This window comes from Myxocyprinus asiaticus, chromosome 50 (assembly GCF_019703515.2).
Source record: "Myxocyprinus asiaticus isolate MX2 ecotype Aquarium Trade chromosome 50, UBuf_Myxa_2, whole genome shotgun sequence".
Taxonomy (NCBI): domain Eukaryota; kingdom Metazoa; phylum Chordata; class Actinopteri; order Cypriniformes; family Catostomidae; genus Myxocyprinus; species Myxocyprinus asiaticus.
Window position 1 is genome coordinate 14,096,048 of NC_059393.1, and position 16,923 is coordinate 14,112,970.

Here is a 16,923-nt window from a genome sequence, read left to right on the forward strand (position 1 = left end):
CATACTGTTGCAACTCAAAAACAAACACATAGACAATGTTAAGATTAATTTAACGAACCAAATAGCTTTTAACTGTGTTTGATATATTGGCAAGTGATTTTCTAGTACCAAATGATCAATTTAGCATGATTACTCAAGGATAAGGTGTTGGAGTGATGGCTGCTGGAAATGGGGCCTGTCTAGATTTGATAAAAAATGACTTTTTTCAGATAGTGATGGTGCTGTTTTTCACATCAGTAATGTCCTGACTATACTTTGTGATCAGCTGAATGCCACTTTGGTGAATTAAAGAATCAATTTCCTTCCGAAACAGCGAAATCTGTACATTATTCCAAACTTTTGGCCGCCAGTGTATATATATATAATAAAATGTATAATATTTATTTTAGTTAATACATTTCACATCAAATCAGATTTGTTTTCTTTCCCCCAGATTCATACTTTCCCGATCAAATCAAGATTTTATTTTTTGTTTTTTCAAACCACATTTGTTTGTGGCTTGAAATCCAAGAATCTGATTTTTTCAATCTAATGATAGTATGGGTCGTCAGTCCTAAGGATCGGATTTGAAAAACAAATCATATATGAATGTGGGAACGAAGCCTTTGTTGTTTCTATTTTGCAATCATTTGGTGCAACAATTCAGGCTTTGTGTGTTTGTTTATTGCAGATGAACACTCCTAGTCCAGTGTCAAATCGTGAACCATCAATAGGACAGACCAATGGGAAACCACCTCTCACGCCTACCTCAGGTACAATCCTGAACACACCAGACAGATTGCTTAAAGGTGCAGTAAGTAAGATTCAGAAACCCTTGTTATTAATGACACCTGTGGCCATTAAGTGAACTGCAGCCTGTTGCTCGTGATCGTGCGCGCACACACTCTATAGGGACGCGAGCGAGCATGACAAAAACAAAGAGACTGAACTATGATTCACCGGCATCATGCTGACAGATGAGGTAGAATAATTAAAAATACACAGTTATGATTGTTTTACAACAAACTTTGAGACTGTATATTATATTTGACTCTCCAGTGCCGAAACAGGGCTAAAACAAAGTGAGGATATAGGTCTGACTATGCGAGACTGAAGTTTGAAGTAATCACTTTTCTTTGCATGATACATTGACTGCATTTATACAATAGCCTATGGCGGCGTTAGCTAGCTAGCCAGCTTTATCAATAGCTGTTAGCTAAATTGGATGATGACAGTAGCTGTTTATAAAATAGACTGTACATTATAAATATGTTGACAATTCAGTTTTGATGTGATTCCATCACAACTGTCATTTTGATATATCAATGCGCTATTGTTTTATAATAATAGAATGTATATATTTTCTGTATAACCAAGTTACATTACACTAATGAATGGGTCTTTTTGCATTATCTTGAACATTGTGTAGCATTCATTTCATGTATTATTGTAGTTTACCTTGCTGAATAATTACAGATTAACATTATGTCAGTTACTGTGAATCAGCATACCTGACTTTTAGTATAAAGAGAAGATTGTTTAAATTATTTTAAAGTTACGAAGCAAGGTAGCTTGCAATTCATCAGCGTTAGCAGGCAAGATCAAGTTAGCTAAATTACACAGATCAACCCTTATGGCACTATATTTCACATGCTTTGCAGTTATGTAAGCTTACCTGTCCAATAAGAAGAACGCCAATTCAGGGTCGGTTTTGATCCCCAAAACCGAATGAAGGTCCCTCCAGGAATCAAATGTCCTGCCGATGTTCACTCTAGTTTTCGCTCGACCACGATCATGTTCCCGCTTAGCTTTTTTTTTTTTTTTTTTTTTTTTTGGCTTACTCTAAGTTTGTGTAGGAGTCGGTGTTGTGTTTGGAGCCGGACATTTGCTGGATTCCATCTCTAAGATAATGTTACCTAGTCTTGCAGACTGTCTGTTGACACTGTTAAATAAGGAAGCACTGAGGCAAGGCTCTCAGTAGTGCGCAAAACATCACATCCTTTGAATTTTCCCGGCTAAATCGACCCGCTCCCTTCGCATGAAAATCAGTCTACAGGCTTTAATAGGCAACCTAGGAAGTCCAGGAAGGGCTCATTTTTTAAGTTGCTTTACAAGCCGTTCACACATTGGCAAAAAAAAAGGTGAATATTACATTAAAAATGTTACATATTGCACCTTTAACTCTAGTTAGAAAGGCCTCAAAAAAAGGCCACAAATTGGCCTTAAAAAAAGTTTAGGTAATTAAATGAGTTAGTGCAACATAATTCTTGGAAGTTTGGTTGCAACATAATTTCATTGCATTCAGTCAATTAAATTTTTACAAAGTATGGGAATCCAGATCCAGTTCCACACAGACACATTGGAAATTAATAATTAATGCGAGCTTAAATTTTTTAATCTAACATCATCCATTTTTGTAGTTGATTTAAGCTGGCGCTGCACTAGCCCATTTTTCCAGCGATTTTCAGGTGTGAGCTTCATTAACATAATCACCGGCCAGGCTAAGTGAGACGATGCGTGCATTAGCCTGTGCCAGCAGGAGGTCATCAATCACTTGCCGTCGGGACTCCCTGCTGTGTTAATGGTTTAAAGAGCACCTATTATGGTTTTTCAAATATTACCTTTCATGTAGTGTGTTATATAGCTGTTTGTGAATGTAAAAAAGTCTGTAAAGTTTAAAAAATTAAAGTGCACGAAATATGGAGTTATTGACTCCCAAAAGAAAGAACTGATTCTAAACACCTGAAACGAGTCGTTAGTAATTCCAGACTTACTTCCTGTACTAACCTACGTAATTTGGTAACAAAAAACCCACCCCTGGTCTGTTTACATGTACAGCCAGTGCACGCTGTTAGCTGTTATTACTCACGTTATTGTCAGACTACATATAAACTTACCAATGAGAAATGTCCCGTTCTCGTCGTGCTTGCGATGGTGGTTCAGGTTGATCTTCCGATGTATTACTAACGGACTCGTGCTCAAATTGGTAATGTAAAACAGACATTTTTTCAGACAGAGCTGAAACTTGGATATGGTAGGGGGCGTTTCCTTTCCGACACACGCTGTAAGCGGTAGACCAATCACAACAGATTGGGACATCTGACCAATCAGAGACTCTCTGAAAGGAGTTTAGAAAGAATCCTTTAGAACGGATCATTGAACGAGTCGTTTGAGACACTGAGGAAAAAAAGGTAATGCTGCAATTTAAATTATGAGCAAATTAAAGTGTTTTTTTTGGCCTTGGATGCAAGTAAATCTATTGTATGAGACCTTTAAAACAAAATTAGGCCCGTTTAAAAACCATAATAGGTGCACTTCAAAAAAACTAAAAAAGCAGATCAGGTTTACTTGAAAAAAACTGCTCTGTCGCAGAGGCGGGGTCTTGTTCTCATCAAGTGACCAATGAGCTGCTTCTTTTACTGAAGAACTGACAAGACGTCAAGCTGATTTGAACTTTTTTTTTTATCGCACTCAGCTGCATATCATCACAAACGCTGATTGTAATCCATAGTGATTCTGTCACCAAGCGTTTTTCCTAAAAACTTCTTTACTAAACTAAAATGTCACCAGAAAGTGGAGGCACAACAGTCTGTTTTTATTTAACATAATTTTCTCACTGAAAGCTCCGTATGGAAATACGTGATCTACGGCAAGCCTTGAGGGGATAACTACACCAAAAGGCACTTTCGCAAGGTAAAGCATTTGTTTCAGAACCTGGCACGTTTTCTCCCTTGGTTAGGCTCAGATAGGCAAATATGAACAATGCAATCGCACTCGGATCTGCACCAAAACAATCGTTCCGAGATGATCTGGATGTAGAAGAAATCTGTAGGTCATCTCGTCACTATAATTCATCATCAAAACGCGGATATAGCCTTTTGGCGGATATATTAAGTATAGGTTGATTTTTACAATCGCTTCTCTCTTTAGGATAGCGGCAGAACAGACAAAGGTAGGACAGCGTCAGCAACTTTTGATAGATAAAAACGTGTCTTCACTCTTTCTATGTGTATTTGTGTTAGGGCTGAATATTGATACAGATTTCCCATTCCGATTCACAAGCTTTCTGTTTGATTTCAATATTCATGTGTAAATTTCAGTTATAATGTCCCTTTTGCTTACATATGAAAGAAATTCTCTCCCAGCTAATGCTGTTAATTATACTGGGGACCTTCTAACTAGGTACATTAATTATATTTTTTTAGTTATCATTTTGGTCACTTTTTGTCTTCTAAAAATCTGTTAAATCAATATATAAGATATTATGTTTCATATAATACTTTTTGTAAATTTTTTAAGTATTTACATTATTTTGTTGAACGTGCTAAAAACCGGTACTGTCTCTTTAACAAAACCGGCATTCCTGTAAAGAGTGTCTGTAGAGCATGATCTTTTTTCCCCCAAAACCACTTAAGCGCAAACCACACCCCGCAGTCATGACTAAACCCTAAGGAACGTTTTCATTGGTCATCTCAATCGCAGTGCTGATTAGCCACACAACGCTATGCTGTTTTTTTTAACACACACAACAACAACAGAAAAGAGGGGCTTAACACTGAGAAACTTACACTTATGTATAGAAAAATACTCTGCCAAAACAATATGACTTTATAAAATGCAGTCTCAGCCTAGAATTCATAACACTTCGTCTGCATTAACTTGACTACTAATTAACATTTTGAACCACTTAGGATGAAAAATTAAACACACACAACAGAGAAATATTTGTACCATTTCAAGCTTGGTGTGAGCAATTCATTGTCACGGATTCTGACAATTTATGGCTCTGCCAACACAATAACATTTTTAATAATAAAAAAAACAAAAACATTCTTTTAAATTCTTTCTCATTCTTCGTTCTTTAATAAAGCCTTGCAAACAAGCCTAGAATTCATAACACAGACGTAATACGTTGAAGATGAAAATGAGGAAAAAAAAAACCTCACACTAAATTCTTTAAAAACCAACAAGAAATCTGATAACATTTTATTTAAACTATCGTCAGGCATATGTTACTGTTTGACTGCATGATTGAGATAACCAATGAAAACGATCCTGAGGGTTTAGTCACCACTGTGTATATCTGTATGTATAGTGTCTAATAATGAATTGGAAATGTACACTTAAGTTTATGTTGCCAGTAAAGTTTGATATGAATTGATTCTGCCCATTTGATCCTATTATTAAAAAGTCCACTGGAAAAAAAGAAGCTAAAACCGAGGTTACAGTGAGACACTTACAATGGAAGTGAATGGGGCTAATTTTAGAGGGTTTAAAAGCAGAAAAGCTTATAATTTTATGAAAGCACTTACATTAATTCTTCTGTTAAAACTTGTGTATTATTTGAGCCGTGAAGTTGTATAAATTGTAATTTTGACAGTCGTTTAAGAGTTTGTTGACATTTGTCGCCATGGCAACAAAGTTGTAAAATTGGCTATAACTTTAAACAGAAAAGGTTAGTAAGTGATGTTATCACACGTGTTTACATGCATATTCTTTGTCTTGTGGCAAAACGTTTTAAACGGTATTTTAACGTTCAAAAATTGGCCCCCATTCACTTCCATTGTAAGTGCCTCACTGTAACCTTCATTTTTGCTTTCTTTAAAGAAAAGGAGGGGCAAGTCTAAATTAATTTTTGTGGTAATCAATATTATGCCACAAATGCTGTCAATTGAGCTTAACTTGTATTGAACCCGGAATATTCCTTTAACTCTATCTGCGAGATTTTGTTTTTTTTAACATGTACAACCAATTCTTTTGACTAATGTCAATAGCGGGCTGCACTCAAGACGTGGTGCTGATGCATCGGGGGTGACCCTAGTTCAAGTCCTGGCTCGTGAGGTCCTTTCCCGATCCCATTTCCACTCTTCTCCCTCTCATTTCCTGTCACCTCTCTACTTTCCCTATCCCATTAAAAAGCCAAAAAGGCTATAAAAATAAATGATTATTTTTTTAATGTTTGTTGTAATGTTTCATACACCATAATTTAATTGCGATTAATCGTGATTAATCAGAGAAAAATAAGCGATCAATTAGTTAAATTAATTTTATCAATTCACAGCCCTAGTAATAATATAGTAATATTTTTTTAATACAGCTTCCTCCTGCATCCTCATAGGGTACTCCTCCAGCTCAGGGTTGGTGAACGGCTGTCACTCTGCTATGCTGACGGAAGAACAAGACTGCGACGCCACCTCCCCTCCCCCTCATAGCACTCCCATCATGGGCCTTCAGCCTCGTGGCTCTGGCCTCAGTCCTCCCCTGGGCACCGGTGGTGTCCTCCAGTACGCCGATGGTCCACCGAGACTCCCACCTGAGGACGGCCACGATCGTCAGGGCCCGGAGTCCGACCCGGAGCCCCTGGACAGTGAAGCCCGCCGCCGTATCTTTTTCTCTTCCTCCTCTTCTTCCTCTTCCTCCTCCTCCACTGGAGGTTTCAGACTGAACGGGTCAGGAAAGCAGGGTCAGCATCACCACAGTAAGCATCATCATCACTCTCCAGCATCACATGGGCAAGAGGGACGCAAACGAGGCCGGCGGAAGCGCAGCTCTTCAGGGACAATGCCCAACAGCGGCTCCACCAAGAGGAGGCCGTTTCCTGGGCTGGGCTGCCCCAGCCATTCTTCTGGATCTCCGCTTAATATAAATTCTATGGTGAGTGGACTACTTTTGGTTTTTGCTTGGTGGACGATAAAACGGGCAAAAAGATCCTGCAGATGTGCATTGAAAGAGTAACCAGGGCCATGCTAGGAAACTTGGGGTGGGCTAGTAAGAAACCACCTACCAACCTCTTAGAACAACCTAGTAACCACCCACTACACCTTAGTGACAACAATATGCTAAAAACCACTTGAAATACCTTAGCAACCGCATAGCAATGTCCTCGCAACCACCTACAACACCGGATTAGCCATTTTCTTCAAAAGACGCCAAATTGCCCCAAAAGCATACATGCTAACAAAGCCAAAGTCATGGATTCGATTCCTAGGGAATGCACATAATGGTAATGTACTATCCAATATTCACCATCCATCCAATGCCTAAATGAAAATTGTAATGTAAATGAGTTAATTTCATATCATTCTGTTGCCAGGTGAACAATATTAACCAGCCTTTGGAGATCTCAGCCATCTCTTCCCCGGAGCAGACAGGTCGCAGCCCCGGTGGGCCAGATCTGGATCAGCCTCCTGTGCTTAAACGAGAGCGCCCCCTGGAGCTCAACAATACGGGCCGCTATTCCTTCACTCCCAGTTCAGATGAAGAGGGCAACAATTTTGCCCCAGACACCTCCAATTCATCCCGGTAACGTCTCTTTCTTGTCAATCTCATTTTATCAATCAGTTTTCGTTGTGGATCTTCAAATGCTGGTTCTTCCCATTGAAAGTCAATCGTTTTCTTTTTAGAATTGAAAGGAAAATTGCCACCATATCTTTTGACAAAGATGGACCAATCAGAGATGTGGAAAGGGGTAAGCGGCATGTATTTCTGATGAAAGGAATTTAATGTACCGCAGTGTTTACATTGTCTATTTTGAAATTGTTTTTCCAGCCTGGAAAATCATGGAAATGACATAAATCTTAACTCGTGGAAAAGGCAGTGACATTTCTGTAGTTATATATATTTGTCTAGGTATGCTCAAGCTATAGTAATGTCCAATTTTTGAGCAATTTTTTTTAAAGTGAACTGGTCGAATGTGTTTACAAATCAGTGGTCTGAATCAAAATGATTTTTTAAAAGTCCTTATCACAAACCGAAAAGGTCATGGAAATTCATTGGTTAAGAAGTAGTGATGCACCGAAATGAAAATTCTTGGCCGAATCCAAAACCAAAAATTCTGGAGACACTGGGCTGAAAACCAGAAATGATTATTTTTAAATCAAGACGTTTTTTGGAATAATTAAGCATTCTAAATCATCAGTAAACTTTAAGCCAGTTTTGTTGGAACTGTTTTTTCCACTTTGTATGTGGACCTGCAATGTGGAATGGATACTTTAGTGTCTGTTGACTTTAGTTGTGATAGGATATCACTTTACTCAGTCAATTTTAGTATTACTGTAATTTGTAATATATTATTTATTGTTATTATTATTAATAGTAGTAATAATAATAATTTTATAATTATATTATACAATAATACAATTTCAGTCATAATATCTTGACCTTAAAACTCTTTGGCATTTATTTTGCTGCTTTAAAACCCTCTGGATTTTATTTTGACGGAACACTTCAGGAAGCAGCGCAACATCTTGAGCACATCACGAGCTGCGCACATGCTGTGTATGTGTTTCAACAACAGAGCAGCCCTTATTTACTGAAGCACCCTGCGCTTGCAGACTGTATATTTACTTATTGACCCCGTTTACACCTGGTATTAAGATGTGTCTCGGGTGATCCAATCACATGTGGTCAGGTGAGACACATCGCTGTTTACACCTGGTCACTTAAATGCATCTCCTGTGACCACTTGTGATTGGATTTGGAGGGGAGGGACTCTGTTTTATGAAGACGTACATCAGTCACTATGTCAGTGTTTTACTGCATGACGTTAAAGTGCAACAAAGTTAGAAAAGAAAGTGCAAAAACAAACGGCATGCTATTTCTCCCAGATGCATCTGAAATTTAATCTAAGCACAAAAGCAACATTTCGAGCAGAATTGTCCATTTATTTTAGTGGATTAGTTGTATTAACCTGAGCTGCAGATGTTCATGCTTTTCATAAGTGTCCCTGCATGTTGGTATCAAATACACTGAAGAAGATTCATGTGAAGTTCTCATGTTTGTGTGTGTATCTGCTTTTTTAGAAGTTCTGATCGGACGTTTTTTTCCTTTTAAAGCCGCTCGTAACCAGCTAAATTAAAACTCTTGTTTTAGCGCAGCAGTTGATTGACAGGCAAGGGGTGGCGCTTCACTGCTGCCGGGGTGCATACAGGACAGATTCACGTCTACACCTCAAATGTGATGAGGTTAAATGCGTTTTTGACCATATTCATATGTGGATTTTGTGATCCGATCACAAAACGTTTTAGACCCCATTTAGACCTGCATTTAGCGCTGACCACGTGGTCCGATCACCAAAAACGCATCTTAATACCAGGTGTAAACGGGGTCATTAAAGGCATACTTTGCGATTCACAAAACTATTGTATGGCTTCAAGAGACTTTAAATATAATACACAAGTTTAATGGTGCTTTTATGCTGCTTTATTATCATGTTGGAACTTGACAAAAACGACCATGACACACAAAAACAAGCAATATCGAAGCACTGAAAAACGCTATTTATTAATGCGCCAATGACCAAGAGAGCTATCACTTCACTTCTGGGGATGTGGACTTTAATGTTCAACAAAAACTATGCTTTTTCTCCATGTGAGTGTTTCTGTTACTGAATTTTAAAGTTACTGTATCTGTTCCAATTTTTGGCTAAGATTTTCAGCCTTTTTTTCTCTTTCGGCCGATAAACAAAAATAACATTTTATGCTATTTTGGGCTGGAAATTTTTGGAATTTCAGTGTATCCCTATTAAGAAAAGTGGGAACCCTGGTACTGTCTTTTGTGTGTCACGGATCATATTTGCCATAGAACATTTAAGTTTTTACATAACTCTCTCATTAACAGGCTCACAAGGGCGTAAATCAGGTGCCAGCAGCGTGAGCAGTGAAGTCTCCTCTTCCTCCGGTGCTTGCAAATGGAAATCTACCTTCTCCCCCATCTCTGACCCCAAACCCAACCCTTCAGACCTTGGCCAGGTTGATTTGCCCTTCGGTGTGGGGGCTTCACGTGGGGCTGGAGGGGGGACGGACTCCGACTCCGACCAGAAACAGCAGAGGAGAGGAGAACGTGAACGTGATACTTACGGGAACTCGAACCTCTTCCTCAGTCAGGATGGTGGTGGTCGCTCAGTGGTAAATGTCACGGAACGACCACCACAGAAACAGAAAGTGTGCGAGTGGGACCTGAAATCTGTGAGCGGATTGGCCAGCCAGAACCTCTTTATATCCGCGGCAGCCAGTGGAGGCATCTTGAGTGGAAAAGTGGGCGGGGCCAACACAGTTTCCTCGGCCACCTCTTTGGGACAGTACTTCCCCTTGGGCGGGGCATCGGTCCTGCAGTCCTTATTTGGAGCTCAGGCGCCCGGACCAGTCTCCAGCGGAGCCCCGCGATTGGTCAATGGACATTCAGGGCTGGGCAGCTATTCCAGCGCGGGATTGGCAGGGGGCACTGCAGGAGGTGAGTTTACATTTGGGTGTCTCTCGTTTGTGAGTGCATTTCAGTCACAGTCAGAACAGTCATTCAGGAGTTGACAAAAAGGTAAGTCAAGGCCTAGTGCTGCCTCCTTGCCTGACTCTCCCACACTGCTCGCTGTGCTGTTGATTTACAAGCTGACTGTGCAAAGGCTAAAGCTGCACACCCAGAGAAAAATGGCAACAGGCTGTACTAAAATAAAAATTTGAAAAAAAAAAACAAAAAAAAAAGTTTCACCCTTAAAAATCTAAAGAGTATATTTTAAAAGGCTCTCGTCGTGCATGAGACGGAATGGCACGCGGGAAAAATTAAGTATACCCTAGCCTAGCCTTTCCAGATATAGGTCAGCCTTCACATTTTCTCTGGGTGTTTGTCATAATTGCAGTTGTTGTTTTTGGGTGTTGAGGCATTTCACTGTCCATTAGAATCCATGACGATCAAGGTCCATCAGTGGAATGCCTCTTTGCTTTATATATGCTTGTTTGTTGGACTGGCTTGCTGCTGTGCACAACCTGGCTGAGCCCCCATTTTCTGTCTCTCTCTCTCTCTCTCTCTCTCTCTCTCTCTCTCTCTCTCTCTCTCTCTCTCTCTCTCTCTCTCTTTGCTCCCTCCCTCTCTGTGCTGTGTCTGCAGGGATTTTTCACCACTTTGTGCCTTCAGTCTCCTCTCAGCAGTCTGGGGGCAATCTCCCAGGCCCTGGGGCCCTCAGTTCCCAGCAGCAGAGGCATCTGGACACTAACCCTAAACCAGGGGCCTCGTTTTTGCCTTCGGGCCCCTCCCAGCACAGCCGCACACTGACAGTCCTGCACGCCCCCTCCCTGCCCTCCAACACCCTCCCCCCTCCCCCTCCTCTCCTCAATGCTGTCTCCTCTTTCAACTCCGCCCCACCCCAATCCTCCTCCCCGCGTTCCGAGCGCTACCAGTCCTCGAGGATGCAGTCCTCCCTTCCCACTTCCACCGTCTCCACCTCCTCCCAGTCACAGGCTGCCGCTTCCGCCACCGCTGCTTCCATCACCACCTCCTCTGCGTCCTCGTGGCCCTTTACAGTGCATTATCCCACACACCTGCCTCCTCCACATCCCTCCAGCAGTGCTGGATCAGGTGGGGGTGTGGCTTTGAGCTCCTGGAGGACTCTGGGTCTGCCGGCATCTTATACTGCCTCGCAGATCCCCAGCAATCGCCCCAGATAGGACAAGGGCGGGTGTAAGTGGGAGGGGGTGGGGGGAGAGGGGTGGATGTGGGGTACTGAATTGGGAAGAGACTATTACTAGACGGATACAGGGAAGCTACTGCATTCTACTTGCTGTATTATTATCAATCTGAACAAGGTATGTGGTGTTCGCATGGTAACACGCAACATGCTTTGCTGCTTTTTCTTGTAATAGCTGCATTACTGTGACTGCTCATTTTGAGTTCATTTGGTTTCATAAAACAGCTTCTAGACTGTACCATTATGTCAAAATTACTCACTTTTTTATGTCTTTGGGAACAGTAGAGATCGACCGATAATGTTTTTTTATTTTTTTATCTCTGATACCAATTATTTTTAATGTTTTCGTGTCCGATAACTGATATTCAGAATAAGTTTTTCATAATTTAGTTTTTACTGCAACTTTTTGACTCTGTGGCTAAATAACCATTTCTATACAACAATGAAAACATAATTTTGTTTAAAGATTTTGGCATTTATCGGTAGACCTGATAAGGAACTGATACCAGATTACTGCAAGTAGAAAAGTGTGAGTGTTGGTAAATTATTTCAAATGTTTTAGGAGCTAATAACCGATATGCAGAACTAGTTTTACATTTTTATTGCTACTTTTGTACTCAATAGGGTTTTTCACACTGCGCTTAACCCCGGGTTATATTTTTTCTAAACCCCGCTTTTAACCCCGGGTATAGCATCATTTTACACTTGTAATTTTGAAAGGGGGTTAGCACCGCTAAAACCCCGTTCCAGAGCAGGGTTAACCCCGCCTTGCGGTGCCAGAGTTAAACGTGTGAAACAATGTGGTGTTTGAATGTTACAGAAAGTTGTTTAGCAACAGACAACAAATCAAATAAAGCCTCAGTGCTTGCCTCATTAAATATTAATGCAATTTGTACCATCGCTGAAACTTTCACATGTTTACGTGAGGGAATCCGGAAAAGTGGCAAAGAACCCGATAACTGCCGTGATGAAGAGACAGTATTCCGTATTTCCGTGGCATATTTCAGAAGACAAAAGACAAACAGCTTGGATTTGCTTGCCGACATTTCACAGAACGGCAGAGCAGCTCCATTGACAGGTTGCGTGTCCTTTGCGAGCTGCATTCGTCCGATCAGTGTTATCGACAAATAAGACCGTTAACCTGGGGTTTACGAATGTACAGTGTGAAACATCGGAACATGAATACCCAGGATTAATTTTTAATCCAGGGTAAAGTATGAACAGTGTGAAACATGAAACAGGATAACCCAGGATTCCGTTTACCCGGGGTTTAGAATAACCCAGGGTTAACCATTTCAAGTATGAAAAGCCCTGATGACTAAATAATAATTTGAATACAACAATATAAACATAATGTGCATTATGAATATTTTTATAATAGTATTATTATTGTCAAAGGACCTCAATTATGACGCAGTAGAGTATTTCCAAACAGAAATGTTTGCATTTATCGGTAGACCTGATATTAATGATCTAAGTAGAAAAGTGTGAATAACGGTTACATTGTTTTAGTTTCTGATAAACAATTTGCAGAACCCGTTTTAGCTCATTTTTATTGCTACTTTTTGACTCGATGGCTAAATAATTTGAATGGAACTATAAAAGCAATATTCATCATGAAAATGTTAATAATAATTATAACAATGTTCTTATTGTCAAAGGAAATAAATTATGACTTGGAATGGAATATTTCCAAACAGAAATTTTGCCAATATCAAGGGACCGATAACAGATTAAATAGAAAAGCATGAATATTGGCCAAAAAGTTCTGTCAAACCAGTTATCGGTCTATCTCTATATAGCATGTTCATGAATTAACTATTTACTCACTGTGTAATTTGTGGATTTTTACCCTCCACTGGTTACAGGTAACTGAAGAAATCTACCTCAACCCAACATTACCTATGCAATGGACAGGTGTGGACCAATGGGCTTAACTCGCTCACCGGTGCTCAAACATTTGCTAAAGCCGCTACTGTTAAACTGGCATGGGTATCAGAATATTACCACAGGTGCAGCTTATAAAATACACACACAAACACTTACTCATGAATGCCCCCTCAATCATATTCAGATTTACAGATTTTGCCGCTTTGTTTTTAATGTGTTAAGTTGGCATCATGTTGGAATGATGCTAACAGTCATGATTTATTGTTAATTGTGTGTTTAGCGTGGCCTTAATGATGGGTAGTTAACATTAAGTAAATTGTTTTGGAAGAAATTACATTTAAATTTGCAGTAGATTCACAGTGGAAGAAGCTCTAAGTGAAGAAGTGTTTGAAATGTCTCAAAGTCAATCAAGTCATTATGGGCCATACACACAAAAAAACGACTAGTGAATCTTCATAACCTTGCTGCTGTCAATGGAAAGAAATGTGGCTTTTATGATTGATAGCTCCTAATCGTTTGGACTTTTTGAAGCCCTGCCTCTAGAGCCTGATCCAATTGTTGAATTTCCATGTAGGGATCTTACACTTGCAGCCTGAGCTTGTGCTACAGAGTCACAAAATACTAGAAAGTCTCTGGGGTTACACATTTGATACTTTTAGTCACATTTTCATCAATAAATCTGTTTTATAGAATAATAGTCATTCTGGAATTAGTGCATTTTAAAGGGTTCACCGAAAAAAATGAGATTGTAGCATTCTTTTACTCACCTCTGTGTCGTTTCAAAATGATAATTTACTTTCTTCAGTGGAACACAAAAGATGTTTTAAAGAATATATGGCTGCTTTTTTCCATTCAGCAAAAGTGCATGGTCACACAAAGCTATCGTATGGCTTCAGAATACTATGAATGTACTGCATAAGTCTTATGAACTGTAATTATATTTTCTGGTGCTTTTTGTGTCATTTCTGGAGCTCTACAGTTCCATTTCACTTTCATTATTTGAAAAAAAAAAAAAAAAAAAGCAGCATTCTCCAACATTTCTCCTTTTGTGTTCCACGTAAGAAAGCCATACAGGTTTGAAACAAGGGTGAATAAATAAGGACAGGATTTACATTTTTGGGGTGAACTCTTTTATTTTTTTGTATTTTGAGGTGAAATAAGTTGGAAACCCAGAGCTCAATTTACTTTACACTGGAAAACTTACCTGTGGAGCTATCAATGGCATACATAACCACATATGCCGTTTTTAAGGCTTAAAATATGCAAGTTTTATTTATCAAAGGGAATAATGATTGATTTTTTTACACGCATATAGATTTAGTGAAATCATAAAAGCTCGAACAAGGATGAAACGGACACATTTGCATCTGCCCAGGAATACATGATGATGAAACAACATTTTGCAGGGAGAAAAGCATTTAGAGCCACAGAGTGAGCAAGTACCTGTAAGCAGCTATTTAATTAGGTGAGTTACTTTTAAACTGCCTGATCTTAATCACTACGTTACCCGCAACTTTAGGTGTTTTTGTTTGGTTAAGGGCAATTAATACTCGAGCTTCCATATTGTTAACAGTTACTGCTGATCCTTTAATACAATGCACATATTTTGTTCAATTGTGGCAGTGTCTTACACGGTACAGGCATATTCAGGTGAATTGTATTGCATTTTCCCCTCGCATGTTTCACAAAAAACACGTTTTCTTTGGGATTTTCAAGTTCACTAGTTTATACTAATTTTCACTTTCCGCAACCTGGAAAACCAGCACACGTGTACATTTACAAACACACACACATACTGATAAAAAGACACACACTGGGAAATGCAGAATAAATACGAAAACAACGAAAGAAGAAACTACTGGGCAACTTTAAGTCATCTTTGTTTTATGTTTGATGCCTTTGTGTATAAATTTTTTTTTTTTTTTTTTTTTTTTTTTGTACTGTGAATGGTAGTGTCTTTCAGACTGTATAATTGTACATAATTTGGTTTATTTATCATTTTAAATATCTGTCATTGTTTTGTATCGGAAACAGAGCACAACATGTGCAAAGTGTGTGTACTTGACTCACAGTCTGAACAATATGGTGCTACAATCTGTACAACTTTAGACTGTGCTTATTTATATTAAGAACATCAACACAAAAGAAAATGAATAAAGATTCTTGGTGCTTCTTTTAAACAGGGATGATTTCAAGCCTTCCGGCATTTATTTTTCCAATATTTATAATCCTATTATTTGGCACCCAGTGTAAAGCATTCCCTGCTTGTTTGGATAGTGCCAATTTTGTATAGACGAAACAACTTTGGTCTTAATATAACAGACTTAAAGAAGCATGGAATTTCACCACACATTGCAGAACTTTATAGGAGGTTGATAAAATAATTTTTTTTTAATGAAGTGTTTACTTCAATGGTGCTCGCATTTGAACTTGACCTGTATGACAGGTACAAAATGCTTAGAGCTACTATAATGGCACACCTCGACTGTTTGAGCCTGTATAAAGTGGTAAACTTGTGCCAATGGCGTTGAGTTTATTTCTTCTTAAAAACTTTAATTTGTCATAAAAATGAAAATGTGTGCTAAGCCTATTTGCCTACTTTGGCTTGGTGCGGTCTCTTAAGCTCTGAAATCTTCGTTTCTTTACAATGTAATAAACACATCTACATCTTACTAAAATTGGTGCTGTTGTTCACACGAATGTCTAACATGCCAGTGCACCCATACCAAAATCTACAATCCACTATCAAAGCCTGTCCTAGAGTGCATTGTGTAACCTAGAGTTTGAGCCTGTTGCGTGTTGTGAAGTTGTTCTGATGTGACTTATCTTAGAGATATGGCTAGTTGACCGTTATGGGTTTTTTAAATGAGCAGTACTCATCATGAGAGATCTGGCTGCCAATACATGCTATAATTCAGATATATGCATAATACAATTTAACGATGACAAATGAGACACACAATTGCCTCAGTGAAACAAACACTTTTTTTAAACAAAATGCATGCAAAATTCCCTGGAAAAATAATGAAAACATTTATCCATTGACAAGGCTGTTTTGTCTTTGGCTATTTTGAAATTGACACTAGTGGTCGACCGATATATTGCCGAGGCCGATAAATCGGCCGATATTCTGACTTTAATTATCGCATCGGCCATTAACTTTTCCTGTTTGGACGATATTTTTCTTGAGGGCACCGAAAATTGCCTGCTTGCATGTGAAGCGACTGAGACATGTAAACGACCAGTCACATTTCATTTTGTTGTTACGTGCCATCGTGTTACTACAATAATATACCGCGCGCAACATAGTGTCATTTAAACGGTCTGCATATCAGAGCCGCGACAGACGCGTTTGAGCTCATAATGTTAAAGTGCTCGCCTGTTTTATTCTCCCTCTCTCTCCTTAACAGTTCCCTGTAACTTTTAACTGTCTTGTCTAATGCTAAAAATGCAAATATCGATAAAAATAAAATCATATACTGTCTGCAAATATGCACATATCTCGTTTAAACAGATGTAATAAACCAACCTCACACAACTTCAGCAGATCCAGCATCCTGTGGAGTGCTCATTTATTTACCTCTAAAGCGTGTATTCTA

At 39.2% G+C, this 16,923-nt stretch overlaps 1 protein-coding gene across 4 annotated transcripts in view; it reads left to right on the plus strand.

Annotated features, from left to right (window-relative positions):
- LOC127439273 (histone-lysine N-methyltransferase, H3 lysine-79 specific-like) overlaps positions 1 to 16,877 on the plus strand; it is a 54,763-nt gene extending 37,886 nt beyond the window's left edge. For 3 of the 4 annotated variants that reach the window (XM_051695486.1, XM_051695488.1, XM_051695489.1), the window contains 6 exons: positions 671 to 752; positions 6,098 to 6,633; positions 7,073 to 7,281; positions 7,383 to 7,447; positions 9,598 to 10,209; positions 10,858 to 16,877. In XM_051695486.1, coding sequence (XP_051551446.1) covers positions 671 to 752; positions 6,098 to 6,633; positions 7,073 to 7,281; positions 7,383 to 7,447; positions 9,598 to 10,209; positions 10,858 to 11,414 — 2,061 coding nt within the window. In that variant the 3' untranslated portion in view covers positions 11,415 to 16,877. The remainder of the gene's footprint in view (positions 1 to 670; positions 753 to 6,097; positions 6,634 to 7,072; positions 7,282 to 7,382; positions 7,448 to 9,597; positions 10,210 to 10,857) is intronic. The other variant, XM_051695487.1, reaches the window with a different exon arrangement.
- The last annotated feature ends 46 nt before the right edge of the window (positions 16,878 to 16,923 follow it).